Source organism: Tuber melanosporum (genome assembly GCF_000151645.1).
Source record: "Tuber melanosporum whole genome shotgun sequence assembly, scaffold_42, strain Mel28".
Lineage (NCBI taxonomy): Eukaryota > Fungi > Ascomycota > Pezizomycetes > Pezizales > Tuberaceae > Tuber > Tuber melanosporum.
In genome coordinates this window covers 744,929-756,242 of record NW_003299087.1, presented here as the reverse complement: position 1 = coordinate 756,242, position 11,314 = coordinate 744,929, and the positions used below count along the sequence as shown (strand labels likewise).

Here is an 11,314-nt window from a genome sequence, read left to right as displayed (position 1 = left end):
GCTCTCGGGATTTTTTGGTGTTCAGATTTTACAAGACGGATGGAAATGTCCTTTCGGGACGCCGTTAATAGCGAACGAGTGAATGAAAGGCTCCCCTATAGCGTTTTCTTTTCTTCTGAAGATCGAAGTGCAGAGGCTGCGGAGGGGGCTTGGGACTTTGGCTTTTGGGGCGGGGGGGGTGATGGCGAGCGAAGTGTTGAGTGAATGTGTGGATATCATACCACTTTACGCTCAACCTGGCCCTGATACAATTCTGAATGATCATAACTAGGGCTGCCTTGGTGGGGACGTCATGCAAAGTTGAAATGCCTGTTATACGTGTGATTCCATGAGGAGAGCGTGAGTGAGGAGGCGGGGTAGAGCGTTCAGTGGGTTGAGGGCGATGTTAGGCTCCTTCTTCTGAAGATAAAAGCCGCTCAGTTAGTGAGAGATGACTGCATGGTATTTGCAAAAGAAGTGCGCCGAGATGCTGGACAAAGTGCTGAGCTGTGAGGGGCTGGTTGGGGGAGAGGTGTTAGGAGTGGTGAATAGTTGGAGTGGGTTCCTGGTTGGTGTGCGCAGCAAGCAGTGTGTCCGCGATTTTTAAAATCACTGGACGAGCCATGCTATCTATCATACGATACGTATATCTTTCTTGGGACTTCAAGGTTTACAGCCCACGCTCGTATTCACACAGAGGGGTGCGCTGTTGCTGCGCTCTGCTCGGGATGGCCAAAAAAAATCTGATGCGCTTTGACGCGGAGCACGTCTGTATCGCCTTCATGGCTTGGGCTGAACGCTCCTGTTCTTGTGGGAGGGTGCTTCCGGTGCAGGGTGCTTCTGGTGAGAACCTTCACTGCATCACCTCGGAATATAAACAGTGGGGGAACAGTATGTACTGTTATATTGGCAATAGGTCGTTTTTCTATTCGAAGAAGGTTTTCTCCAGTACCGTATGCCTTCTATCATGTCCGGTTACCGTTCTTATCATTTTGTTATTTCTCGGAAATCTATTCCTTGTATCTCTTGCCAAGATGAGTTAGGCAACGGTGAGTAGCATTCGTTCCCTCCTCGGGAAAGTCCCGCGACACGGGGGCAACTCTTGAGACTAATACGCTTCCCTCTGGAAGCATATTAGCCTTACCCAGTGCCCTCAAGGGAAATAATGTCGTGTCTCTATATCTGAGCACTCTTGCACCTCAAGGCGTTCAGAGAGCGGTGTTCGTGAGCGGTACGATACTCCGGCGATTGTTCGTACTCTTGCATTTTTTCCCCACCGAGGTACATTGAACGATTCAGAGAACTCTAGGGCAACTTGACACTTTTCCAGAACAAGCTGGAAGTGGGGCTTGCGGGTAGGGCCAGCGGCGCCAACAGGATTGCGAGGCAGGCTGGCGGGAGGTAGAGCACCCTACCGGTGGGAAGAAGGGAGAGGGTGGAAGGGAGAGGGTGGTAGATAGGGGGGTTTGGTGATATCAGAGCTGTGCATGCATTATGCCCCCAGAAAAAATTGGCCCCAAGAACCCTGTTTCATTATAATGTTTAGCCCGTAAAGCTCTCAGCGCGAACCTTTTCATCTTCCTTTTACCTTACCCCATACCAAAGAACGACACCGCCTCTTGTGGAATAGTGTTCAGTAATTTTTATCATATCATACCATCCCTTGGCATATAGTATGGGGCGAGTTGGCATCCTTGAGGGCAAGGGCAAATTTCTGCTTTCCAGGGATGATATAATTATCCGTAAAGATGATGCCGTATCGTTGGGAAGTAATGCAGGGAGGGAGAATGTGAAGTGGGGGGGGGAGGGCGGCTTATGGGCGGTTTGTGTTATTTCTTCGGAGGAATTTTCCTTGGGGGACGTCATTGAGTCGACCGATCTGTTTACCAAGCCTTCTCTGCAATGCCCTGCCCCCGTGGGGTAGAATAATGGATCCAAAGCCGTGTAGGTAGTAACGGGTGGCGTTTTTTATATCGAGGATTACCCTAGCACCCGTATACGGGCCGGTGCGCTTATTTTGTCCACATTATAACGTTTTTAATGGAGGTATGGATTGAGCTTGGTTTGCACCAGAGTATCATTCAAATATTCAGCGTCACACTTCGTCACTCGGGTACAAAGGAACCGGGGGGGTAAGGATTCAGGTGCTGGGCGTCTGATTCGACCCACAACCAAGACCAAGAGCGAACCTACCTCAGCAACAACTAACTATTTTGAGAAAGACCCTCTATAGAACTTCTCAGAATTGACCCCTTGATTGTATAGACCCCCTGTTTTGACCGAGCCAGCATTGGTTGAGAACAGTAAGCTGAGTTCCTTGGGCAGTAAGCACATACAAATATATGCCAAGGCGCTAATTTTTTGCATAATATCTAATCTAATAACATACTTGTATATCGGTTGTGCTTGTGCTTTTGAGACACTCTGCAGCCGCGTCTGGCAACTACCGAGAATAAACCAACTACTTGATAATCTGCCGCATGGTACTGTACTGTAACTCAAGGCTGATCCGGGCTTTCCGAATGTCCGAACTAGCGGGGGTAAGTAGTGGTATTAGATACCGCCTCCGCACAACTCTGCACCAGCAAATGCACTGAGATCTGTCACCTCACCTCACTCACTGATTCTAATATGACAAATTCTTCGCACCGTCCCTTTCTGAGACCGGGGGACGTGTGTTGGAGCGCAGATCATCGGCAAAATAAGGTTAGCCTGTAGTGACAGTGTTCGAGTAAGCCGTACAGCGCTTGACAAGAGGATCCCGGGAACCCGGGAAAGAGTATGCCACTAGGTGCCAAGCGACGTCTACTACTATACCCCACACGCCGCCCGTGGGCGAGGAACATAAGATTAGTAGTAGTTTGCACCCGAACTCATTGTACCAAGGTAGAAGCCTCTTATATGTGGGGTTGCCCCTGGTGCATGTCGGATCATTTAATGAGACGTGAAAAATACTTCCGTTATGATGCGCCTTTGTGGCAGAGATGGATTACTGTTATACTATAATATTGCTCTGCCACACAACCCTAAGAGTGCGTGATCGTAACTACACACCTAGGCTGTGGGAGGTTGACCAGGAAATGCCAGCGCATAGCCCTGAGATCTGTGTTCTAAAGAATTTTGGTGGTACGATATGTTGAGGATGGAGCAGAAAGCCTTCCGTGTTCCTAGAGCCAAGTGGGTTGAAATAAATAATAATGATAATATTAAAATGTCAGTTAGCGCGTGGAAGCGGCCCCCCTGCAAGGCTTCTATACATCTAGTGGTTTCCATTACTGACTGTTCTCAAAGGAGTGGATCCAAGACCCTACAATACGGTACCCTGTCGTTTCCTCCATGAAGGCCATGGCGCTATGCTGTTATCTCACTTCCTCCTTGATAAGGCGATAAGACGCGCGATTCTTGTAAGCAAAGCGCTATTGCTCGACCCCCAGCCTAAGTGGAGGAGTTTTAACAATCCAGGGGAGAAGAAAGGAGGGTGAAAAATCACAGCGTATTTCAACTACGCTAACCCAAGATGTGGCACTGGGGATTGCACATTGGGGCGGAGGGAGCTGTTGTTTTTGCAGCCTTGTCAGTAGAAAAAAATCGGGAAAATGACTCGAAAAACTTTCACTTAATAGTACCAGCATTTATGAACTAAATACGAGTAAGGTGACTAGGGTTACAAACCTCTCTGGGCTGACGGCAGAACATAAGTCCGGCGTGTGGTGGTGTGTGCGGGTAAGGGGCGGCGGGAATCTCTGTTCATAATTTTTTCTGCCGAGCATAGCCCAGTTCTCTTGTATTTAAGCAAAGCGTTTCCTACCATTCGAGGAGGTATTCTGTGTTCTTCTGATCAACACACACTATATACACAAGGGCCCGCAACTCAACGTGGGCATCACCAAATATCGCTCCCCTTCCGCGAGGATGAATTGTAGAGGTGGCCCCAAGGGCACTTCTTCACAGGCCGCTCCTAATGGCGAGTCTGGAGCAAATCGGACGCCCGCTCCGCCCCCCAACCCCTCCCAGGCTGGCCCGCTAGTCGAGATTCAAGAGCGACTTCCTCAGGTGCTCCGGATTGCTTCTCCGAACGCATCTCAACAAAACCTCGAGTTTCGTGCCCTCTCCGACAGGGTGGTGGAGGAATCCGGGGCAAATCAGCTATGGATATCGAGGGTGTTGCGAGAAAGAGGTAACGGATGAAGTAGAAGTGTTCTCCGCTCCCGGCAGGCAGGCATAGATGTCTATGGAAACCATGTGGCTTCAACTTCTTTGTCATCTGGCTCCCAATTACCGTACACCTGTTCTTGCTATGGCTCGAGTTCACCTGAGTTGGCTGTGAACTACCAAGTTTCTCACTATTCCCTCTCTTCAATTGGAGTTTCGTAGGACGGTTTTCTCTCAGACCGAATAGGCTGCTGTTTCCTTTTTCCATAACTCACTGTCTCTTACTGTCTTCTACTGTCTCTATAGTGTCTAAAATTTTAATGTGAATTGTGGGCGGCGTGTTCTCAAACCATAGACTACTTGACGGGGTGCCGAGAATGATAGGGTGGGGAGAATCACCGGCTCTCCCTGATGGGTCAGCCTTTCTCATTCAAGTTAAGCACCATATCTCCTCCAAGGGAAGTGTTGGTTCTCGCTACCCTATCGTTCTCGGCACCCTATCAAATGGTCCATTCTTTTGCATCATAGGATTTAGGAAGCGCATATTCATAGATTATCACTCGTCTGGGCCAGTATAAAAATACCCTCGATCTTAATGTAGGGGAGGGGGGGCTACACATGGCGTATGGAAGAGTAAAAAAAGGAAACCCAATTTACAACATTACCCGGCATCAAAATTTATAGTGCGAGGTACCGGCTCCAGGTACTGTTCCTTACGACTACGACTTGTAGTATCAATCGGTTGTCTATTATACGGCAGCGTGGGAATTATTCGAACACCAGGTCATGTCATGAGAGATTCCTGAATTTTGATGCCCATCGGACAAAATGAGGTTTGGCTATGGTCAAGAGGAAGAACCAGCACGGCGCTCGAGTGTATTTCCAACGCTATCAAGAGCCACATCAGCTGAACAGTCATAAACCCACCGCCCCAGCCTACCGAATGACCTCATGCACCAGGCTCTGATTGCGTGATTTTCTCTTCCACGCCAGGCTATGATGCCAGTCCAAAAGGCCAATCACTCTGGTAGAAGGTATAGTTGGTGAATGGATGGCAACATCATGCACTATAGAATGACACCATAGTCTAGCTTCCAATATTATTACTACTCGTATTATAGCTCCCCCGGAGTTTAGTGTATAAACGCAAGCCGCAACTTGTGTACAACTCGGCAAGTCAGCCTTATTTCTGAGTTCTTCCCGCATGGTATGATTGGGAGTTCCGTCGACGACATATTGTTGAATCAGTTGAAAAAGTGAATCGGGAATCGATTTTTCGGTGGCGCTCGAGGAGGTGATAACAAGCAGCGTTTGCCCATTGGTGGGGACACCGCCCCCTATAAAACTGGGTGTCTAGCATAGGGTCTCCGCGGAAGAGGGAAGGTTTCCAATTGGCCATTTATGTAGGTGCAATGAAGTCATTAGCACAAAAAAGTAGATGATTAAGCAAGTGCTTAACCACTACTATTAAGAAGTTGACTGCATGCCCATCTGACACTGGGGGACCAGGAACTTTATATAAACACAACCGCTTTAGGTTAGGCTTGTGGTGATAGGCATCAGCAGATAGTCGATAATAGGGGGTTTCAACCGATGCCTGCCATTCTATTTTCATTTACTTGAGTGCTGGAAAAATTGAGCACTACGAAATCGCATCCGCTTCTCATCCATGGGTGATTCGGGTTTAACACAAAAGATATGATGCGTGTTAGAGAGGTGTACAGTATCAACCCAGGTAATTCCCCGTCACAAAGGAGCCACCTAACAACACTTGTGCGCCTCCCACCGTATGAGCCAGCAATCGGCTTTGGAAATGAGATTTTTTCGATAACCGGGTTTTGCGGGGTTTTGCGGGGCCTGCTTTTTGTGGGATTAAGGGACTGTGGGAGAGTAGAAATGTGCGCAGAGGACTTTAGCGGCTTCGGTCTGCAACGCGGGGGAGTATCTGTAGCTTAGGTGAACGCATCAGATATTCAGTGCTAATCGAAATATAGACCAGGTAAAATGCTTGCGAAAATTCATAAAGTGCTATTGTTTCGCTTTCCCAACGTCTCGATTAATGGCACAAATTCGATCCTCCCCGGTTCGAAGAAAAAAAAGGAAAGGAAAAAGAAAGCTGCTATGCACATATAGTGTGATAGGGGAGATGGGAAGAGCTTCCCCCAGGCAAGCAGGGGCTATAGTGTTTGAAATTCTGGATAACGGTGCAGGATGCACTGCGCGGGGGGGGTGCCTGGGGGCATGGGTGGAGTCTTTTGCCATTCCTGGGCTCCGGCAAGATCAGGGGCCAACGAAAAAGGCCGAAAGGGAAGACTTTTGCTTTTTAAATTGAAGCTCCGAGAGACTCTCTATCTGTAAAGTTAGGAAAAAGTGTGCATTGACAGCCACTCGGACTGAGCACCACTCCCGATAGAGAGGTGATTGGCCCTAAAGTTTCCTTTACGTCCTTACAGATTTCCTTTCTCTCTGCGATGGTGGGAACATGCAGGTGAGAAGGAAAAGCACATGCGGTTGATGAGAACACAAAGATTGCTGCCTTTAATTCTGCCTTCTGACTTGCATGGGAAAAAGAAATATACGCACTGCTGATTGTAGCACTTAACCTCCGTGTATGCCAAGTTTCATCAGAAACTTCTTTTAAGAGAGCAGCAGACCAATAGTAAATAAAAGGATACATTGTTTTGAAAAACTTGCCCTATCATTTTTCTGCTTCAACAGTACAGCATCCGAGGATATCATACCTGCCTACATACAGGTATTGCACACCCACGAACTTGGATACCCCACACCTGTGGTATGGGGGAGTACAAAAAAACCAAAAAAAACTTCCTACGAGCGATACAGGTCGTTCCATTCGATCGGTATATACTGTCCCCCCTCAAGTGGTTGGGTACGATTGCCTGTTAGTCTCTATTTTCTCTTCACTTCGTTCTCTGGAACGTAGCCGTATTTCTAGTTTTTTAATCAGATACCCCCGGGGCTCCTACCTCAGCGCCCAAACCGAGCCTCGCAAGTCTGAGCTTCAGGGCTCTCTCTAATTGGGCTCGTGTTTGTTGATCTCGCGGAAAAGTCACTTCTTACCGGTGCAATAACGTCCCGCTTCCGGATTTGTTCATGTTGATCTTGGGTGTTGAATCTAAGGCTTATGATACGAAATATCATAATTCACCAGCGTGCGACTAGTGGCCGCAGGTCTAGGGCTGGTTTACTGGGCAAGTGGGGAAATTTAGGGAAATTGTCTGAATGAATCCAAAGCCCTAATGGACTGAACACACATCGGTCGACTGTGAGAACGAGCGAGTCGGAGGGGGGGGGGTCAAGCTGCTGGGTAGCCCCGCCTCATTTGCTCCTGCTTTTGCCAGGGTGACTATAAGGAGAAAAAGAGATATCAGACTACAAATACTTACACCGCTTACCTCGGGATTTCTTACCAGGTTGAGCATCGTGTCTCCCGGAAACTTTTTTTTTGGCCCAGAGTCATTCGAGTTTTCTTTGCTGTTGGGATGTCTCATGAATGTGATAGTACTAGTATTCCTACGATACGCCTGTGCGCATGACAGTTTTCCAGTAGTTCGTAACCTTTTTTCTTAACCTCGTTTTGGCTCATCAGAGATTGGCTCTCCGTGTAGTTAGCCGTGTTGAGATCAGTCTTGTTTAGGGCGATATCGGCAATAGTGTGGAAGTTTGTAAGCTTGCTCGCGGCGAGCATTTGTGCCAGATCCTGATTTGAAGGCGTTCTAGAATTTGATCTGATGAATACCAGTCTTACAAACAGACCCTCCCCATGGTCGTAGACACAATTGCGCCGCAGGAGTTGGGTGCTCCCTAGGATTCCCGGCTTATTTAACACTGCTACAAAACCGCAAATAAAGAAATGGAATAATGTGAAGTATGAACTGTACATCACGCTAACTTCATTATCATACATCTCGCAATGGCCATAACCCAATCGATCCCTTGGCAATTACGTCAACCCATTCATCAACTCGTCCAATGTGATTCCCTTCCTAACAGCGTTTGAGAACCCTTCGTGAAAGCTCAACCAGACCTTCTGTGCCTCCCGCTTCTCGTCCATCTCCTCTTTCCGCTTTTTCCTTCTTCCTTCCTCCGTATCCTCATCTTCCCCCCGTGCGACGATACGTCCGAAGAAATCTTTCTTGATTTCCCGGACCTTCTTTCTTTTCAAGTTCGGAGTATCAGGCATTGTAGTAGGCTTTTTGAGCTGAGGGATATTGTTGGGCGCGCCCATGCGCGACTGGCGGGCAAGTTCACGGCGGCGGAGGAGTTCTTTTTTGTACTCTTGATCAAGAACTTGGCGGACTGCGTATCTCACCGGGGCTGGAGCTGATTCTGTAGGTGTTGCGAGAGTGGCATATACAGATAAAGTGTCGATTGGCCTACGAAAATAATGTTAGTTAAATTTAAGTATCAACCATTTATGGTTTACATACGGTTCCATCCTGTATATCCAACCTGAGCCGAGGGTGGTCATACCCTCCACTCTAACCTTCTCGAACTCTACTCCCATGCCACACATTACTTCTACTCCTCTGCTCACCAACTTTTTCTCGCCTTCTCTCCGTACACTCGCTATTCCTCCGGTAGGGCCCGAGCCGCCGACAACCACTGGTTTAATAGAGGGTGAGAGTATCCGAACAACCCAGGGGGCCAACTCCAAAGCGACGCTTTCAGGGCTCTTGAAACATTGATGAAGACGGATTCCTCCAAGACATGAATGGACACTTTGTATCAAGGCCTTATTCTCTTTTATCCCTTCTCTAACTTCCCATTCTGCTGCGGGTCCTGAGAAGGGTGGTGGATCGACTTCCTCAAACTGTTTGCCATACCTGCCAGTGGTTGACTCTTGTCGCTTGGGGCTGCAGAAAAGGTTATGGAAGGCAAGGATAGGTTGCGAGAGGTACCCTGTGAGTTCGTAGTCCTGCTCCTGAAAGACGCGAGACGAAATAAGGTCTGAAAAGTATAGCCACTCTGATGCCATATTGGGCTTGGTCAACAAGGGGTCATCATTGTATGGACGTGAGGGATATGTGGTGAAGCAGTCCATCATGATTTTGTCAAACTCTCCCAGTCCCTCGACAATCTCCCGTAGTTTTTCCCCACTCGTCCTCTTCACCCCTATGTCTTTAGAACCGGCTCTTTTTGTCGTTGGGTCATTATAAAAGACTCTCTCAACGGCTTCTCTGATATTGCCTCTTCCGCCCCCTCCGCCTTTCCCATCGCCCTCGCCCAAGCCTCCGTCTCCATATTCTTCCTCAACAATCTTCCGGGTCAGAAGCTTCATTTCTTTCCGAGATTTGGAGTCATCACCACATTTTGTTGCAGCTGACCTCAGCCTACAAGCTATCCATTCACACCCAACTACAGCCGCTCGCATATCTCCAGCGGACTTGCTTGTAGAATTGCCACCCATACATGAAAGCTCTACTAGCCGACGAACAGCACCATCCTCAGTTCTAAAACCCTCGTATTCCAAAATCGATTTTAGCCTTCCGACCATCGGTCCAACTGGCGGTTTTCGCATGTGTACTATTTCAGCTAGAGGCCTCAGAGCCTTAAGCGCGGGGGCGTAAAGATCATTGCAAACAGCCACGATAGGTCTCTGAAGCTTGAAACTATCACCTTTTCTGCGGCCTTTCTTCTTTGTCGCTCCTTCAGCGATGTTATTCAACTTCTGGTCCGCAAGAACTAAGTCTATCAAGGCTTTGATAAACCCCCCTTCATTGGCACCTGCTCCACCACCGCCGGTCACACCATCGATTTCATCGACGACCAGACAAACCGGTTTCCCCATTGTGACCCTAGACGACTTTTGCTTAGCCCCGTTTGTTATCGCGCCCATGGTTTTGACGCCCTCATTGCTTAGAATATCCTTGATTCTCCCTTTCACAACACCGGCACTTCGTTCATCTGAAGCGTTGACCTCGACAACGTCGTAGCCCGCTTGCTTGGCTGCCACATGAGCTAAAGTCGTCTTCCCAAGTCCAGGAGGTCCATGGATAAGCAAAATTTTTCTCAATTCTCGACCTTCGTTTTCGTCCCTATTGTTCACAAGTCTATTCGCTACAGATGGAAACACAATTTTGTCCCAGGACTTGAACCAGCGAAGAACTTGCCGATGCGTACGCTCATCTCCCACCAAATCAGTAAAGCGTTTTGCCCGATATTTTTCCGTCCATAGAAGAGTTTTCTGGGAACCGATATTTGGGTCTTCTGGCATTACGTTTGTGGGTGGGATATGCTCCGCTTCGTGACGATCTTTTTTCATATCCTTTTCTATTTTGTATTCATCGAGTAGGCTGTGTATATCAACACCAAAATATTTTCTTTTAACTGAATTAGACTGCTCCGGCGGGTTATCCCCCAAGATAGCAACATTGGACATATAATAATCATCTCGCACGCTGAAAATTTTCTTCGGTCTCTGTTTAACTTGGATTGTCTCGCGACCTATAGTGACGGAGATATAAGTGTGAGATTGTGTTGGCCTATGGCCAGTTGGAGGTGTAGGGATGGATGAAGTAAAGTTTGTTTGAGCGGAAGGCTCAAAGGGGCTCCCCTTGTCTGCATCGGGCGAAGGAAGTTGCGGTGGTGGAGTAACGTCCGGTCGAAAAGTTTGAACTCCAAGAATCGACGCAACCTCTTCGGAAGTCATCCTATTCTTCTCCGCATTCTCCTCTGCCGCATTTAGGTGGTAAGAGGGCTTTTCTAAAGCTGAAAATTTCCTGCTGAGGATGCTGCCAGATAAGCGCAAATTGAATACGGGCTTCAAGGGAGGTGGTTTTGGCGCTGTGGCTGGCAGTTCAGCAAGTGTAGGAGGAAGATCCTGAGAATCATTTTCGCCCGAGCTCAATGCGCTCCCGAGCGCCTCTTCTTTATCAGAGTCAGGATAATCAAATTCTTCGCTGTCGCTATTGTCCTCAGTTAACGTAGGCTTGAGTTTCTTTGCAGCCAGAGGACTTGTGGAATCTAGCGGAGGTGAAGACCGGGGATAAGAAGCCATTGAGACTGTATTCAAAGTAGCACAACTTTCGTCCCTAAAACGAGAAGGTCTATTCACGCCTCTCCGTGTTGGGGTCACTGCTATCAGGTTAGCACACAAACCAATTGAAGCAGAAAGAAACGCGTCTCAAAAAGAGATACCTGGAGGCAGGGAGCTGCTTCT

At 48.1% G+C, this 11,314-nt stretch overlaps 3 protein-coding genes; 1 reads left to right on the top strand and 2 right to left on the bottom strand.

The window, feature by feature from the left end:
- Nucleotides 1-21: 21 nt before the first annotated feature.
- GSTUM_00008158001 (uncharacterized protein) lies at nt 22-535 on the bottom strand (the record flags this gene model as incomplete). XM_002839877.2 has 1 exon in its annotated part: nt 22-535. Exon 1 carries the CDS (start codon nt 217-219, stop codon nt 22-24), a length of 198 nt encoding a protein of 65 aa, XP_002839923.1. The 5' UTR covers nt 220-535.
- Nucleotides 536-3,822: 3,287 nt separating this feature from the next.
- Nucleotides 3,823-4,480, top strand: GSTUM_00008156001 (uncharacterized protein). XM_002839876.2 has 1 exon: nt 3,823-4,480. The coding sequence occupies exon 1, from the start codon at nt 3,892-3,894 to the stop codon at nt 4,165-4,167; it is 276 nt and encodes a 91-aa protein (XP_002839922.1). The 5' UTR covers nt 3,823-3,891; the 3' UTR covers nt 4,168-4,480.
- Nucleotides 4,481-8,095: 3,615 nt separating this feature from the next.
- On the bottom strand, nt 8,096-10,534 carry GSTUM_00008155001 (uncharacterized protein; the record flags this gene model as incomplete). The annotated part of the gene is made up of 3 exons (XM_002839875.1): nt 8,096-8,528; nt 8,583-8,626; nt 8,672-10,534. The coding sequence occupies 3 exons, from the start codon at nt 10,532-10,534 to the stop codon at nt 8,096-8,098; spliced, it is 2,340 nt and encodes a 779-aa protein (XP_002839921.1).
- Nucleotides 10,535-11,314: the final 780 nt, after the last annotated feature.